Consider the following 17956-nt stretch of genomic DNA (forward strand, 5'->3'; position numbering starts at 1 on the left):
GCCCACACCAATACACATCCAGAAACAGGAACCTTGCGATCTCCCATGGAAGCCAACTTCTACTTATTATTTTCCCTAATATCAGGATGAAATTGGACTCCCTGTTTTTCCTCCACTCACAGGGCTTTAATTCTATCTCCTGTCACTGTCTGGAAGCTTCCCTTATCTGATATTAGATGATCCCCTAAAAACATTTTACTAAGAGCTCTAGGGCTCAAATTTTATTCTTTCTCTACATCACACCTCCAGTTCATTCAACTGTTTCTCATGGCAGAACTTTGAATTTCTGTACTAACCTGGTCACTCCCCTCTCAATACACTCTGGTTTCTCTACATCCTCAAATATGGACTTATTATCTACACAGAGCAGAAGATGATCATTTTGAATTTAGTGTTTTTCTATTATTGCAACCTAGGTTTTCAATAGTCTTTTTTAGGTGCTTTATTACATGATCTATTTATTCTCAGGGCAAACATCTGTGGTTTCTAAGCCACCTATATCTCAGTTGGTACACGGATAGTCTTTTACTCTCTTCATTGAGTTATAATTAACATACAACAAAGCACACATATTTAAAAGAGTACAATTTGATAACTTTGGTCTTTTGTACACACCTCTGAAGCCCTCGAGACAGTGAACATGCCCATCACCACCATGATTCCACTGTAATCCCCTCATACCACCAACCCCACTCTAACCCTCCACATACATCCCTGCCAACCCCAAAGCAATCGCTGATCTGTTTTCTGTCATTACGGTTATTCACAGAGTTTTGTATAAACAGAATCATACATTATGTACTATTTATAGTCTGGCTTCTTTCACTCAACACAATTATTTTGAGATTCATTCATATTGTTGTGTACAGCAATAGTTCATTCCTTTTTATTGCTGAGTAGTATTCTATTCTATGGATGTGTCACAACAGGTTTATTCACAGACCTGGGCAATTTCCTGTTTTGGATATTCCAAATAAAGTTGCTATGAACATTTATGTAGAAGTCTTTGTATGGACATATATTTCTTGTTCTCTTGGGTAAATACCTAGGAGTGAAAGGGCTAGATGTAAGTTTAGCTTTTCAAGAAACGGCCAAACTTTGTTCCAAAGTGGTTGTATTATCTTACTTTCCCACCAGCAGTTCCAGTTGCTCTGCATAACCACCAGCATTTGATATAGCCAGTATTTTCAATTTTAGCCATTCTGATAGGTGTGAAGTGGTATCTCATCATAGCTTTACTTTGCAATTTCCTAAGATTAATATCTTTTCAAGTGCTTATCTGAAATCTGTGTATCAGCTTTGGTGAACTGTATACTTAATCCATTTTTTTTTTTTTTTACTGGATTGTTTTTCTTTTTTCACATATTCTCAATGTAACCTTTTATCAAATATATGCTTTGCAAAAATTTTCCTCAGTCTGTGACTTGTCTTTTCATGCTTTCAACAGTGTCTTCTGAAGAGTTGAAGGTTTTAGTGTTGGTGAATTCCAACTTATTATTTTTTTCTTTTATTGAGTATGCTTTTGGTGTCATATCTAAGAATTCTTTGCCTATCCCAAGGTCATGAAGATTTTTCTCCTGTTCTCTATAAGCTTTATAATTTTAGGTTTTACATTTGGTTGTGTGATCCATTTTGAATCAATTTGTGTATATGGTATGAGGCATGGGTCCAACATATTTTTTGCACGTGGCTATCAAATTGTTTCAGCACCAATTGTTGAAACTACTGTCCTTTCTCCACTGAATTGCATTCTCACCTTTGTCAAAAATTGTCCATACATGTGTAGGTTTCTTTCTGGATTCTCTATTCTGTTCTACTGATCTATTTGTCTATCTAATATGTCTTTATGTTGATATCACACTGCTTTGATTACCCCAGCTTTATAATTCTTGAAATCAGATGGTGTGAACCCTCCAACTTTTTGTTCCAAGCTGTTTTATTCTAGGTCTTTTGCATTTGCATATATATTTTAGAACCAACTTGTCAATTTCTATTAAAAAGTCCACTGGGATTACAATGAAGTTATAAATCATTTGGGAGGGAACTGACATTTTAACAATATTGAGTCTTCCAACCCATGAATAAAGTGTATCTCTCGCTTACTAAGGTCTTTCATTCTCTTAGCAATATTTTGTAGTTTTTAGTGTGCAGGTCTTTCATTTCTTTTGTCAGAGTATCTCTGTTTCATATTTTTTGATGCTATTCCAAATGATACTCTTAAATTTCAACTTTGGTTCTGTCATTTCTACTACGGAGAAATACAATTGCTCTTTGTATATCAATATTATAACCTGTAACCTTGCTAAACTCATACAGTAACTCAACTACGGTTTTTGTAGATTCCTTCATTTCTGAGTAGGTGATCATGTCATCAATACAGGTTTTTACTTCTTTCTTTCCATGCCTTTTATTTCTTTTTCTTGCCTGACTGCATAGTCTGCAATCTACAAGTACAAAGTTGAATAGAAGAGGTGAAAGTGGACATCCCTGTCTTATTAGTGATCTTAGAGATAAATGAGCCTTTTACCATTACGTATAATGCTACCTGTAGGATTTTTTTTTAACATCTTTATTGGAGTATAATTGCTTTACAATGGTGTGTTAGTTTCTGCTTTATAACAAGTGAATTAGCTATACATATACATATATCCCCATATCACCTCCATCTTGCGCCTCCCTCCCACCCTCCCTATCCCATCCCTCTAGGTGGTCACAAAGCCCACAGCTGAACTCCCTGTGCTATGCACCTACTTCCCACTAGCTATTTTACATTTGGTAGTGTATGTATGTCCATGCCACTCTCTCACTTCATCCCAGCTTACCCTTCCCACTCCCGCTGTCCTCAAGTCCATTCTCTACCCATAGGGTTTTTATAGATGCCCTTTACTAGGTCAAGGAAGTTCTCTTCTATCCTAGTTTGCAGAGTTTTTATCAGGAATGCTAAAATTTGGTTTAGAATTTTTGCGTCTATGTTCATGAGGGATATTAGTCTGTCGTTTTCTTGTAATGTCTTTGATTTGGGTATCAGGATAATCGTGGACTCATAGAATGAGTTAAGAACTATTCCTCATAAATTTTCTGGAAAAGTTTGTGTAGAAATTGTGTTATATTTCCCTTAAATGTTTGGTAGAAATCTCTAGTGAAGCCATCTGTGCCTAGATTTTTCTTTGTGGGAAGATTAACTAAATTTTGAATTACTTTAATAGATACAGGGCTATTAAGGTTATCTATTTTTTTCTTGAGTGAGTTTGAGCCATTTGTGTCTTTCAAGGAATTTGCCTATTTCATCTAAGTTGTTAAATTTATTGGCAAGTAGTTGTTCATAATATTTCCTTATTACCCTTTTAATACCTGTAGAATCTGTAGTGATGTCAGCTCTCTTATTCCAGATATTGGTAATTGTTTTTATCTCCTGATGAGTCTTAGCTAGATTTTATCAATTTTATTCAACTTCTGATAGAACCAGTTTTGGTTTTATTTTTTGCTCTGGCTTTTATTTAACTAATTTCTGCTTTGATCTTTATTTATATCCTTTCTCCTTACTTTATAATTTGCTCTCCTTTTTCTACTTTCTTAAGGTAGAAGCTGAGACCTTTCTTCTTTTCTATCATATGCATTTAGTGCTATAAAATTTCTGAGTAATGCTTTAGCAACATCTCACTAGCTCTGCTATGTTTTTATTCCACTCAAATAACTTTGATCCATGAATTATTTGTAAGTATGATATTTAGTTTCCAAATATTTTGGAATATTTCCAAGGCTCTTTCTGTTATTGATGTCTAATTTAATTCCACTGTGATCACAGGTACATGTCACATACATTTAGCCTTTTACTAGCTGATTTTCTGCCTATCAGTCATTGAGATTGGGGTACTGAAATCTCCAATTATAATTGTGGATTTGATGGTTTCATCTTCTTGTTTTATCAGTTTTTGCTTTATTTTGCTTTATTTTAAAGCTGTTATTAGGTGCATAAACATTTAAGATTGTTATGTCCCTTGGATTAACTGACCCCTATTTTATCATGAAATAACTATCCTGGATAATATTCTTTGCTCTGAAATCTATTTTTGTCTGATATTAATAGAGCCCCTCCAGTTTTCTTTTGACAAGTGTTAACATGGTATATCTTTCTCCATCCTTTTACTTGTAACCTAATTGTGTCATTGTCACTTTAAGTACATTTCTTGTAGGCACATATAGTTAGGATTTTTTCTCTTTTTTTTAACCATTTTTTAAAATCAAAATATAGTTCATTTACAAAGTTGTGTTAGTTTCAGGTGTACAGCAAAGTGATTCAGTTATACATATATATAATATTCTTTTTCAGATTCTTTTCCATTATAGGTTATTATAAGATATTGAATACAGTTCCCTGTGCTATACAGTAGGTTCCTGTTGTTTATCTGTTTTATATATAGTGATGTGTGTATGTTAATCCCAAACTCCTAATTTATCCCTGCTATACCCCCCCTTTGGTAACCATAAATTTATTTTCTATGTTTGTGAGTCTATTTCTGGTTTGTAAATAAATTCATTTATATCATTTTTTTTTTAGATTTCACGTAAGTGATATCATATGATATTTGTCTTTCTCTGTCTGACTTACTTCACTTAATATGATAATCTCTAGGTCCATCCAGATAGGACTTTTTTGTCCAACCTGACAATCTCTGCCTTTTAATTGGGGTGTTCAGACCATCTATACTTAATGTGATTATTGATATGGTACATTTGAGTTTATCATCTTGCTATTTGTTTTCCATTTGTTCCATCTGTTCCTTAAAGTCATTTTTCCCTCTTTTTCTGCCTTCTTTTGGTTTAATCAAATATTTTTAGTAATTATGTTGTATTTTCTCCTTTGGTATCTCATCTGTTTAGACCCTAGTACAGAGCTATACTTTCATCTGTACTGCATTTTATCAGTTACAATCATGTCCTTCCTCCAACTCCTGCCCCACTACCCCCAGCTCATTGACCCTTCTTTGGTGCCTGATTTAGTCACCTATAGAGTTTCCTATCCTTCTCCAATTTTTATCATTCACAAGCTCCGCTAATTAAACCTTTTAATTCTCCTCAGATAAATCAGTGACAATAAATGTTATTAAAAGTTTAAAGTTGGGGACAGTATCCTGCAACAGATCACCAAAACCCTGCCTAGGTGCTCAGAGTTATCCACTAATCAGATCCACTGGGTATAATTATTCATCCAATCAGGAAAAGTGTCCACTAAGCATCCTGAATTACAGGGGAAGATAATTAATAAACACAAAACTATATGGAAGATACTAGGACCAACAGGGTAGATCTCTTGAGAAGGGTCATTTATCTCACTATTTCTGTGAGTATGGAGTTAGCCAAGCAGAGAGTTGGAGAAAGAACATTCTAGGTAAAGGGGACAGCCCAATGCAAAAGCCATAAGGCAGGAGTGTGGCTGAAGTACACAAGGAAAAGCAAGCCAATGTGGGGGGAATACTAGGAGAAGGGACCATTGAGGTCACAGGCCTGACTGCCCAGGGCAAGGGTGGGCGTTTATTTTTTGGTAAAAGCACCAGACAGGAAATATTTTAAGCTTTATAGGCCACATAAAGTCTCTGTTGCATAATCTTCTTTGCTTTTTAAACCAACCCTTTAGAAATGTAAAAACCATTCTTAGCTCATGAGCCTTACAAAAACAGGCCTAGGCAGGATTTGACCTGTAGAACTTAGTTCAGCCCTTGTAAGGATTCTGACTTTTACTCTAAGGGAAATATTATTTGACTCATGTTTTGAAAGAATCACTATGGTTGTGGAAAGGCAAGGGAGACCAGTTAGAAGAATACTACAGTAATCCGGAGCAAAGATAATGGTAGCTCAGACCCAGGTAGTGACTAAGAAAACGGGGTGAAGTGGTCATTAGAGTCTGGCTTTTTAACACCCCCCTTCCCCCCCGCAATAAAGTGGATGTATTTGCTCATGAATTGGATCTGGGAAGTGTGAAAGGAGTCATGGATGACTCAAGACTTTTGGCCTGAACAACTAGAAGGATGGCGTATCATTAACCATGATTGGAAAGACTGTGAGTGGATGTGTGAAATGTGTGTTTTGCTTCAAAACAAAGTAGAATTCATATTCCTTAAATTCCAGCACAACTTTGTAGCTACTTTATTAACTCTTCCACAACTTCAGAATCATTTTTTGTCAGGGTACAAAAAGATCCTGCTGTGATGTGAATGGAACTGCTTTAAGCTTAAAAATTAATTTGATAAGAAATGGCATCTTAACTATATTCCATCCAATAACATGGACCAAGTATTCTTTTGTACCTCTGAATAAGGTTTTATAGTTCTCTTCATATAGGTTCTGCATACTTCCTGATGAAAGTATTCCCAGACACCTTATTTTTTTGTTGTTGCTACTGTAAATAAAATACTTTTTAAAAAAAAATTACAATTTCTAGATCGTTTTGATGGTATTTAGGGAAGCTATGCATTTTGTATTTAGCTGCCCTAGTGAACTCGCATTTTCACACTGATTCTCTTGTGTTTTGTAAAGATATATGAATATCTCAACATTGTAATTTCCCCTCTTTATTTTAAATAGCTGTGTTTTTTATTTCTAAACTGTTTCTTTATGCGTTGCCTAGAATTTCCAGAACAACTCTAGATAAAAAGTCATAGCAAGCACCCTAGTTTTAATGGGACTACATTCAAGTTTTCAGTCTTAAGTATGATGTCGAAGTTGCTTTTCGTGGTTTTTAATTTAGAGGTTGTATTTTCATCTCTCCATTGTTTTCAGGTCTCATTCCCTCTTCACCATTTGCATTAGTGCTATTTCCTTCTGAATCTTGATAAGACAGTGAAATCAGAAAGTTCAGGGTTTTCCTCCCTATTTCTAATCTATTTCAGAAAAGTAATTTGCATTGATTGCTCCTCAATCTTCAGAGTTGTCCCCTTCCTTTGAAATAAAATTTATTTTTCATAAATTTAACTAATTTTCTTTGCTTTATTTAGCAGGAGGTCTATTCTTGCTTATGTTTAGAGCAAGAATTCTCAACCTCTGTGTTACCAAAAAAGGTTCCCTGAGACCCTTTCAAGGGGTCCATGAGGTCAAAACTGCTTTCATATCAATGTAAACACATAATTTGCCTTTTTCCACCGTTGCCATTTGCACTGATGGTGTTGACCTCTAGCCTAAGTCAAGGCAGTGACAACAAACTGTAGTAGTTATCGTTGTAGTTTTCATCATCACGCACTCAGCTTCAAAAAACTGTTTCACTTAAGAGTGTCATGAGAAAGCAGGAAAAAAATTCATTTTATTAAATTTTGACCTGAGTATACATACAACTTTTTAACACTTGGTGTGATAAATAGGAAGTACACATAAAGCACCTTCTGCCCCTTACTGAAGACTGCTTGTCTTGAAGAAAAGTACTTGTATGATAATGTTTGAGCTATGAGCTGAACAAACTATTTTCTTTATGGAACATCACTTTTCCTTGAAAGAAAAACTGACAAATTATTCCGGCTTGTATATTTGGCAGACATTTTCTCAAAAATAAACAAAGTGAACCTGTATCCTTAAGGAAAACAACCAACGAACAGTATTTGTTGCCAGATTTGAATTTTGAAATTTGAATACAACATAAGTAAGTTTGACCACTTTCCAAAACTTATACTTTTCTGATGAGATCACAGTGGTGATATTTTAAAATGTGAATTTTTGATACTGAATAATGTGTCAACGTTTGGAAGATGTATGTAACTCAGTGATCCAATATTTTCTAAATGACCAGTGCATGTTACAAAGTCATGCATGGATAAAGGACCTTTTCAAAGTACTGAGTACGAAAAGTTCATTTATACAGTTTGAGTCTATTACAACCAAGAAACTATCAACTGTTGAATTTTGCTGTGGTATCAAAAAATATTCAAAATTATCTGAAAGGCTATTAAAATACTCCTCTCTTTTCCAATTATGCATCTGTATGAGGCCAGATTTTCTTCATATACTTCAACCAAAATAACATAACAGCCATCTTTAAAAGAAGTTAGTTTCATCATATTATTAACATTTATCTACATCTCTTACTAAGGTACGCAAGAAACTGTCTAGAATTTCCATGGAAGATCTAAAGTAAAATTGAATTATAGAAAATTTCACTAATTGTAGATTGCTTCCAGTGACAGAAAGATACAACTAAATAGCCTATAATTACAAATCTTAATCCCACGAGCGCGAAATTCCTTTCTTTATAAGAATACAGGTAAACCACAGTCTTAGACTTAAAAAGATGGTAGAAATTAAGCAGTTTAAGTGTCAACTCAAAACAAAAAACAACCTGCTAAAATAAAAGATAGGATGGAAAATCCTGTTCCAATCAAAACACTCATCCAGTGAATCATCAGGCATCCAGCCCATGGGAGACAGGTACTGTGGAGGGCACAGGTGGGCCAGAAATGACACATGGGTCAAAGAGCTCAAGGTCTAGTAAGGAAGAAAAAATATGACACGAATAAATTCATGTTGAAGATGGCAGCACTCCTGCCATTTCCAAAGGAGGTGGCCAAATGGTAGATTCATTTTAGAGTGTAAGGGTAAGGTCGGGAGAGGGAATATTCTGGGAAGCCATACGGGAAAAAGAAATGAATTGGGTGGTTCTGAAAAATGAATGGGGGCTGAGGGGAAAATGGTGCAGGGGTGAAAACAAGACAAAGACAGTATGGCTAATTGTTTGCTATTAATTGCTTTCAATGAACAGAGACAAGCTGAGATTGTTAGAGCATACAGAAAAAGGGAGAAAGGGGTTGAAATTCACCTAGAGAAGCACAGGCCAGGTCACAAAGGGTCTCGTGTACTATGTGAGAAGGCTGAACTGAAGGTTTAAAGCAGGGGAGATATTTCAGAAAGAGCCCTAAAGAGGCTACTGCTAAGGTCCATAAAAAAGGTCATGAGGATTTTCGTGAAGTAGGAATGGAAGTTGGGATCAATTCATAAACCCCTTAGGAAGTAGGGGTTCATACTATTTATTGAAAGATGATTATTTTTGGGGGGGGGACAGATTGGTATGAAAGTCAGGTTTTGGCCTGTGGTGACTGGGTAGAAGAAGATACTTGTCATGGATACAGAGAACACAAAAAGAAAATCAGGAGAGGTTATCTCCCTAAGAGGACTACCCGTGGAAACACTGATTTCAGAAATGAGATAAACTATATCAACAATGAAAAAAAAACCCCGAAATTTAAATAGAATTGAAAACCTCAAATGAAAAACTGAGAAAAAAGTCAAAAATGTATTTGTTAGATGGCAGTACAGGAGAAAACACGTGGTGTTTAAGCACCAGCAAATGCCACTTTAGGACTAAATTTTAAAAACCCCAAATAAACCCAAATTGAGATTTACTGATTTTTAGAAATCACCTCATAACTTGTCTTACATTTGCTCCTAATCAAAAGATTAAAAATATAAAATAAAGCCAAATACACACCTTTTCCGCTTTTTTGTCAGAGATGTCTTGCTTTTCCAGCACGGCCATGCTCTCCTTCAGGTTCTTCACGATGTCTGCAGGAGATTTGTGAGATTTTCCAAATGGGAACGGCATGGCGGCAGCGACCGGCGCCTCACTGCGCTCTGCCTGCTTCACCTGGGGACACAGCACATGGTACAAGTAAGAAAAAGTGAGGTGGATAGAAGACATACTTTCTAAACCCTAATCTGAGAAGAAAAACAGTGTTTGAGAAAGTTACTTTATATCGCTTTCAAAATCAGTACTAGGAAACCCACAAATATATAAGAAATGATAATAAAATTACAGAACACTTTGTACTTTTCAAAATACCTTTTTAATCCCCTGCTCTCCTAACCACCCATTTGAGGAGGAACATGATGGTGCTGATGATGGAGGGTAACTAGCACCGCCAGGCTCCCTATTAAGCAATTGAATCCATCATCTATGGGATCTTTTCAAACAATTCCCCGAGGACATTAATTCTACTCCCATTTACAGGTAACACTGAATGAGTTGAATAACATTAAGAAACTGCCTCAAGGTACTAAGGGGTAAAACCAGCTCAGGTCTGTCTTGATCCAAAGCGTCCTTAATCACCACACTATACCTCCAATTAATAGATATCTCTGTTTCACAGTTGAGGAAACTGAGGTAAAAAGTTAGGCAAGGAGCTTAGCCAAAAAGCACTAGCAACAGACCCACTCTCTAGGTCTCTCCAGATGCGCCTTTTCCAGTGTTCATGCTGATGCTGCTTCTTCAGCATCCTGTGGGTACACCCTTCCTCCTCTTCAGTCAATCCTATGGTCTCAGGGCTGGAGAGAACCTTGGACAGAGCCTTGGACATATCTCCCATCAGATCCTCAAATTCTTTAAGTGACGGTTTCAACGTGTACTTTTTCTGCCTGGATATGACTATATCCCATGAAGGAACTCACTGCACAAATTCTGGGGACAATGAACTTCTGGAAGTTCTTAAAATTTTGCAGGTAGCAGAAAACAACATTTCAACCACATAAACCACAATATTACATCATGCAAAAGGAGGACATCAACTATTCCAAAAGGTCACCATGAAAAAAACAAAGTTAACAAGATAAGCAATGAAAGTAACTTTGGAACATGTCAGAAGTTACAATTTCTTTCACTAAATAAACTAAAATAATTTACACTCACAGGCATTAAACAATCTCATATAAGATACCAAAAGACAACACTTTTCCGAAGAACCTTATAGATCACTTAGATGAGTGATTTTCAAACTGTGAGTTCCAAACTCCTATATTTCACCATCCCTGGCACCCACTGCCCACCTCTGCCAAAGTGGGGAGAGGTGGGTCTCAGATACCTCAACCCTACTTTGGTTTTTTTCCCCCATCAACATAAAATATCTCTGTTGAACAGCATCATAACACTTCCTTTGACCTATGCCTAAGACTTCACTGGAAGAAAGTATTGGAATGCTTTTTCTCTAAAGTATGAGATACAGTGAACTGCATATCTGTTTACAAATAAACATTTAGGGGAAAAGAACGTGCAAATGAATGCTAACAAGAAGCTTACAACTAAATCATGAACAAGTATGTTATTTCTTGACATGCTTTGATATGATGTTTTGACCAATCTCTATACCCAAATATCACCTATATAGTTCACCTTCTGTCAGCTTATAAATCCTCTTTTGATCACATTAAAACCACATCTTCATTAACCAAAGGGAAATGTCCTCAAACACAGGTTCTAAATTTACTTCCAAATATTTTTTCTATGACAAGAAGTTTGGATCAACTACAGGTGGCTGTTACATTTTTCTCTCTGATTACCTGGCAAGATGGGACCCAAATTCTGGATCATTCTTTTCCATTACTTTTTTCTTTTTATTTATTTATTTATTTAAAATTATTTTATTTTTTTTGAAGAAGGGTAGGGGGCAATGCAGCCTGCTTCTCTATAAACAGAGTGGATTCACACTCACGATAAGTCCTATGAAACCATAATCTTCCCTGTTTGTACTCCACAAATAATAGCAGTGATCTATAAGTCAATGCTGGGTAAAAGGTGGGAATGTTTAATGGAATTTTGCAGGAAATGTTAGGGTGCCATGCAACAGAGATATTTTCAGCTCTGACTCAACAGCGGAAGAAGTGACTTCCCAGGGCAAAGGGGGTTTTAAAAAGTCCTACCAAAAAAAAAAAAGTCCTACCACACACCAAATATTGGTCCACAGCAAAAAGAGTACAGCTGCAGAAGAGAATACATATATAAAATGCTTTTGTTGAGGGAAAGGGGAAGCATGACACAATCATTCCTCTTAATTAATACACTGGGCAGTCAAGATTCTACAGAACATATAAACTAATAAAACTATACTTTGGGCTTCCCTGGTGGCGCAGTGGTTGAGAGTCCGCCTGCCGATGCAGGGGACACGGGTTCGTGCCCCGGTCCAGGAGGATCCCACATGTCGCGGAGTCGCTGGGCCCGTGAGCCACGGCCGCTGAGCCTGCGCGTCCGGAGCCTGTGCTCCGCAACGGGAGAGGCCACAACAGAGAGAGGCCCGCGTACCGCAAAAAAAAAAAAAAAGTATAAATAAAAACTATATCATATAGTTCTTACTTTAAAGCCTGAGTGCAATAATTAAACAAATCCTTTTATTTCTTTCATTTACATCCTCAAATCCACCAATTCTTGATCAACACAACTAAGACAGATTTGGGGGGTCAAAAACAAGGAAATAATACCCCTTAAAACTTCTGCATTAGAATTTCTTATGTCTAAGTCTGCTTTGCATTAAGCTTATGCTAATGTATGCCACTCAGCGTTCCAACTTTTTAAATAATTAATTGAAAACATAGAAAAGTTTAAAATTCATGAATGGCTGCTAAGTGATGACCAAGTAGGTAGCCAATACATGTGCCTAGAACATTGACTGCTAAAAGGCTGAGAAATGCATTAAGAAATAAAAGTTTTAATAAACATGTTAGATTAATATGCACAGAGCTACTAAGTATTTATCGTGTTCCTGACTTTAATAAAGAAAACAAAAGCAGCTATTGAGGCAAATGTTATAATATGGTGAAATCATGGATGTGTCATATAAGCATGTTCATTAAAGATGGGGAGAAAGATCCCAAAACAATTGATCAAAAGAGGGAGTACCTCTGGGGAGCAGGAAGAGAGTGGGCAACTGGTATTTTTTCTTACAAGCTCTTTTTGTGACTATTTGCGTCCTTCAATTTCACATGTATAATTTGATAAACATAAAACTAAGTGTAGGGCTTCCCTGGCGGCACAGTGATTGGGAGTCTGCCTGCCGATGCAGGGGACACGGGTTCGTGCCCCGGTCCAGGAAGACCCCACATGCTTGCGTACTGCAAAAAAAAAAAAAAAAAAAAAAAAAAAAAAAACTAAGTGTAAAGAAATCAATGAATAATATAAAACAATCTATCCTTAATACATAAAAAGTACTATTCATAAAACATTTCCATGGAAGGCTGAATGACACAGAAAAGTAAGGCTGCCAATTTACTAATCTTACTCATCTCCAAAGTCAGAGCCAATAAAACCAGCAAACTTTGATCATGATCTATAAGTAAGAAAGCTATTTAATGTTACACACACGTGCATGTGCACACACACACACACAGCTAAAAAAAAATATGGATGACTAACCTAGATCTCATGAATCACTAAGTTTAGAGACAATAAAGAACAACCTGAAATCCACACGAAGATTTGGAACCACATACAAACTTAGTTTAAGGGTTGAACATGAAGCTTCAGTCTCCTTACTTCAGTCCTTACAAGTAATAGAAGTGAATCCCTTCACAGAATAACTCATGACCTTCCAACAGTGCTCAAATGATAGCAAAGGCACCACTGAGAGTGAACTCTCCAGCCCACACTGCTTTCTCCCAGGAGTGGAGACGGTGCCTTGAAAGGGGCCTGGTCCACCATCAAGCAGAACTATTCACAGGGTTCTGTCTCCTTGAAGGATGTGAAACACCCAGGTACATGTCTGAGTTTTGGAACTGACAATCCCAAGAGTATGAAGATGCCAAAGCTGGAAGTAGCAATGGTTAAACAAAGGATAAGATGGTTACAAGACACTTTTCACCTGCCTGACTCTCATTTCCCACTTTCTTCCTTTGTCATACGTGTTTGAGAGAATTCTAGGGAACAATAACAGCAAGAGTTCACTGAGTAAGGCCCTTCAATAACTTTTCATTGCCCTTATGGTAAAATCCAAATTCCCTACCATAGCTTTACCCATCTCCAACTCGCACAGCCCACAGAGGCTCGCACAGAGGTCCAGCCACGCTGAGGTCCTTTCTGTTCCCTAAATATGCCAACTACCTCTAAGCCAGAGTACCACAAACTTGGAAGTATGGTAAAAATCTTAATTTTTAAATCTAAATGGATATATGGGTTTTCACTGCCACTCAACTATTCTGTACATTCAAATTTCTTCTTAAACTATGTTTTGCCTAAACTATGTTTCAGACATAACTAGAGTTCATGAAGGAAATGGACAGAAATACGTACTATAATTGAAAAAATTCATTTAGTTTTCAAATACTCACTTCCCCATCCCTTCAAAAAAAAAATTGGTTCATAATAAACCTCAGTAGGAGTCCTTGGGCTGAGTCAAAACTACCAATGCCACTGGCAGAACGCCAGCCACTGTCCGCATTTAGAGGGCTGTGGAAACCCGTGCCTACCATCTCGCACACTGGCGGTAAGCGTGCTCCTGATGGTTTATTAGTGGTGTATGCCTGAATCCCAAAGGTAAAGAAGAGTTAGAGGGGAAATATAACTTGAAAATTGGGAGGAGGGAGGCCAGGGTGGGGAATAATTTAGCATGCTTTTAAACTAAAATTAATATTTATGAAATAACATGCTAAATCTGCATGAAAGGAATTTGCAGGAACATTTAGCACTGTTACACCCCTTAGGTTTCACGCATTTGTTTTTCTGTCTTTCCAAATGCTCTTTCTTTCTGCCTTTAACTTAATGACTCATCTTTTTTCCAATGGTGATGTACTTTAAGGTTCTACCTTGGCTGTCTTCTTACCCTATATTCTCTGAGTGATCTCATCTACCCACGTTTTCAACAACCGGAAATCTACCTCCAGCCCCGACCAATCAGCCTACATTTCTAACTACTGCTCCCGAAAGATGTCCTCAAGGCAACTCAAACCTCATCCCCAAGTCCTGCTTATTTTTCTAAATTCCCCTTCACAGTGAATGGATCCATTGTTCACCCAATCACAAAACCTGGTCACCATAGCAGACTCTTTCCACTCATTAACTCTTCCATATAATCAGTTCACAATTTCAGTAAATTCTGTTTTCTGAATCTCTCTGTCCCTACAGACATCAAGTGTAGACCCTCGCTATTCTCCACAAAGGGCAGTAGTTGTCAATGGGGCCAATATCACCCCTAGGAGATGTTCTTGAAAATTTGGCCGCCACGATGACTGGGACATTTACTGACCCACTGAAATCACTTTAAAAAGGTGGGTGGGGTTGCTTTTTGTGCCACTGTTCACATAAGCACAGTCCTTAACTAGCTTCTATATCCTTGGGGTAGGGAGGAGAGGGCTAGGCTGGGAGTCAGAATAAATGAAGTTTTTCTATCTACTCCTGCATCTATGTCCATCACTGAGTGTTAAACTTCTAGCTTTTAAAAAATGGTTATACTATTCATCATGCAAAATTCAAACATTAAAGGACTACTCAAGGTAGAAAGTGAAAATCACCTGCAAAGCCTATAGGGACAGCTAGTATTAACAGTTTGATATATATTTTTCTTTTTGTTACTTGCTCTATATTTGTGGTCTTTCACATGGCGACTCGACTCTTCTCTAAAACAGATGGAGACCAGATGATAGCAGAAATGGTCACCTCCATCTTACAAAGCACAAAAACTTCAAGTCACTGGTCTGTTAGGTTAATACTCCTCAGAGTACAAAGCTCCATACCAAGAAACCGCTGGAGAACATACAGAACACCCACTGGGAAACTAGAAGGGTAACACCATTAGCTAGGACCGTTAGGCACTGACCTTCTTAGGCAATCTGACTGCTTTGGGCTCATGCAACATACCCCTAAATGCAGCTAACTCTAGTCACCTATGTACTGATAAATATTGAAAAGTAGTCAAATGGTCCATAAGCCACTAATTAGGACATTCATTCATTCAAGTACCAACCGTGCACTCATTATGTACCATACAAACTTAAGGCACCAAGAGTGGCTGCTCTCAAGAAGACAACATTCTGGCATATATGGATGTGGGTGTATATGTTTTAAGACAATACAGAAAAGCTCCTGAATGACAACACATTCCTAAACAGTTGAGTTCACAGGACTCTGTGCTAACATATATGTTAGATCTGACTCATAAACTTGGTGGTCAAATGCCAAAACTGCAAACAAAAAACCCCACATACAATAATAAGACTGTTGCAGAGGACTATCAAGGTACTTAATTAAGCAGTCATGGAAAGTGTGAAATGTCGTAAACATTTGAATCCATTTTTTAGATAGCTGGCTCTGAGACCTAAATCCCCTGCTTCTAGGGTTAATGTTACTTGATTCAGATAAATATTAAATATCTACAACATGCTAGATCTTGTGTTAGGTGCTAGACTACCCATATAGTAAGGTAGGGCAATTATATAAGGCACAGTAGTTAATTACATGGGCTTTAAAGATAACCCGGGTTCAAATCCTGGCTTCACCATGCCTTAGCTGACTTAGACTTTTCTAAGCCCCCTTTCCTCATCTCTAAAATGGGAGAAACAATAGCAACCTAACAATTTGGTATAAGAATTGCATGTGTTTCAAGTGTTTAGAACAGCATCTGCATATGGTAAAATTTGAATAAACAGCAGTTAAGCATAATTACATGGTTTTTTTTTTCCTTCTAAAATCTGATTCATGACTACTGTTTCCAAGGCCAAAATGGGTTTTAAAAAAGGTATCCAGGGCTTCCCTGGTGGTGCAGTGGTTGAGAGTCCGCCTGCCGATGCAGGGGACACGGGTTCGTGCCCTGGTCCGGGAAGATCCAACGTGCTGCAGAGCGGCTGGGCCCATGAGCCATGGCCGCTGAGCCTGCGCGTCCGGAGCCTGTGCTCCGCAACAGGAGAGGCCACAACAGTGAGAGGCCCGCATACCGCAAAAAAAAAAAAAAAAAAAAAAAGGTATCCACACAGACTGTATAGCAATATAAGATGAGTGATCTTATCCTTTTAAAACCTGCATCTAAAAGTTTTGATTCAGTTTTTGGAAGGATAGGCTACATGCCCTTCTAAGCTGCAAATAAGATGCAATGACTCAGCTCCATTAAAATAAACCATGGATAGCTTTAAGAAGCAACTGGACCTTTGGTTAATTACCAAAGCTACCATATACAAAGCTCATCATCAACTATGTCAAAACCAAAATTAAGTGTTCAAGAGCATACAAGACGACCTGTAAAGTGTCCTTTGCAATTAATGTATCTTGATCAGACTTTCAGGGGCCAATGATGTGCAACACTGGATACTATGCAGGAGTTAGACTGACATTTTTTTATAGCCTAGATGGTAAATCAGATGGTTGCCATGGTGGTAATAGTAGCAATATTTTAAATAATGTAAGATCTCTCCTACAGTACTACACTTCACAGTTTACAAAGCCCCGTCACTTCTCTGTTTAATCCCTCCCCCAATGACCTCTCACTTCATTCAGAATAAAATCCACACTCCTGACCAAGGCCTGCAAGGCTCCTTGTGATCTACGGCTCTCTGTCCTCATCTCTTACACTCGAGGCTTTAGCCACACTGCCTGGCTTGACATTCCTGGGCCCGGCCTAAGTACATTCCCCATACTGTTCATGGAGAGTTCTTCGCTCAGATCACTATGGCTCTCTCCCTCATTTTACTCACAGGGCCTTCCCTGACCAATGTTTCCAAAAGAGCACCTTTCCCCTAATCTCATCTCCTTATCCCGCTTCATTGCTCTTCCAGTACTTGTCACCATTACCTGACATATATGTCCCAGGAAAAGGACTCTGTTTGTTTCACTCATTCACTGTTGTATACCCAGACCCTGGAACAGTGTCTAGAACATACTTGTAGAATATCTGTAGAACAAGCAAACTATCTTTTGATTCTCAAGGAAAGAGTAGAACTCCTTTGATTCATTACTAAGTTTTATTTTTTTTTCTATTCTATAGATGAGTAAACTAAGGCACAAAGATATTGAATAATTTGTTCAAACACCATGAAGCTAGTTAGTAAAGTGGAAGAGAAAGGACTTCCAAGGTTTTGACTCCAACTCTTAATGCACCATCTATCAGATTAACCAGTGTCTTTCATATGACAATGAATATGTTCACTATGTATCAGGAGACTTAAAAATGCTTCTCTCTTAAACCTGCTTCTCTTAGATTTATGTACCAAGATGGCAGCTGAATCATTACTTAAG

The 17956-nt window shown here is 37.5% G+C and overlaps 1 protein-coding gene across 6 annotated transcripts in view; it reads right to left on the minus strand.

The window, feature by feature from the left end:
* The window catches only part of CAB39 (calcium binding protein 39), an 86447-nt gene that overhangs the window by 40896 nt on the left and 27595 nt on the right, over window positions 1-17956 (minus strand). For all 6 annotated transcript variants that reach the window (XM_060151887.1, XM_060151882.1, XM_060151885.1 and 3 more), the window contains one exon: window positions 9467-9622. In XM_060151887.1, coding sequence (XP_060007870.1) covers window positions 9467-9580 — 114 coding nt within the window. In that variant the 5' untranslated portion in view covers window positions 9581-9622. The remainder of the gene's footprint in view (window positions 1-9466; window positions 9623-17956) is intronic.

The sequence above is a fragment of the Lagenorhynchus albirostris genome, chromosome 6 (assembly GCF_949774975.1).
Source record: "Lagenorhynchus albirostris chromosome 6, mLagAlb1.1, whole genome shotgun sequence".
NCBI lineage: Eukaryota > Metazoa > Chordata > Mammalia > Artiodactyla > Delphinidae > Lagenorhynchus > Lagenorhynchus albirostris.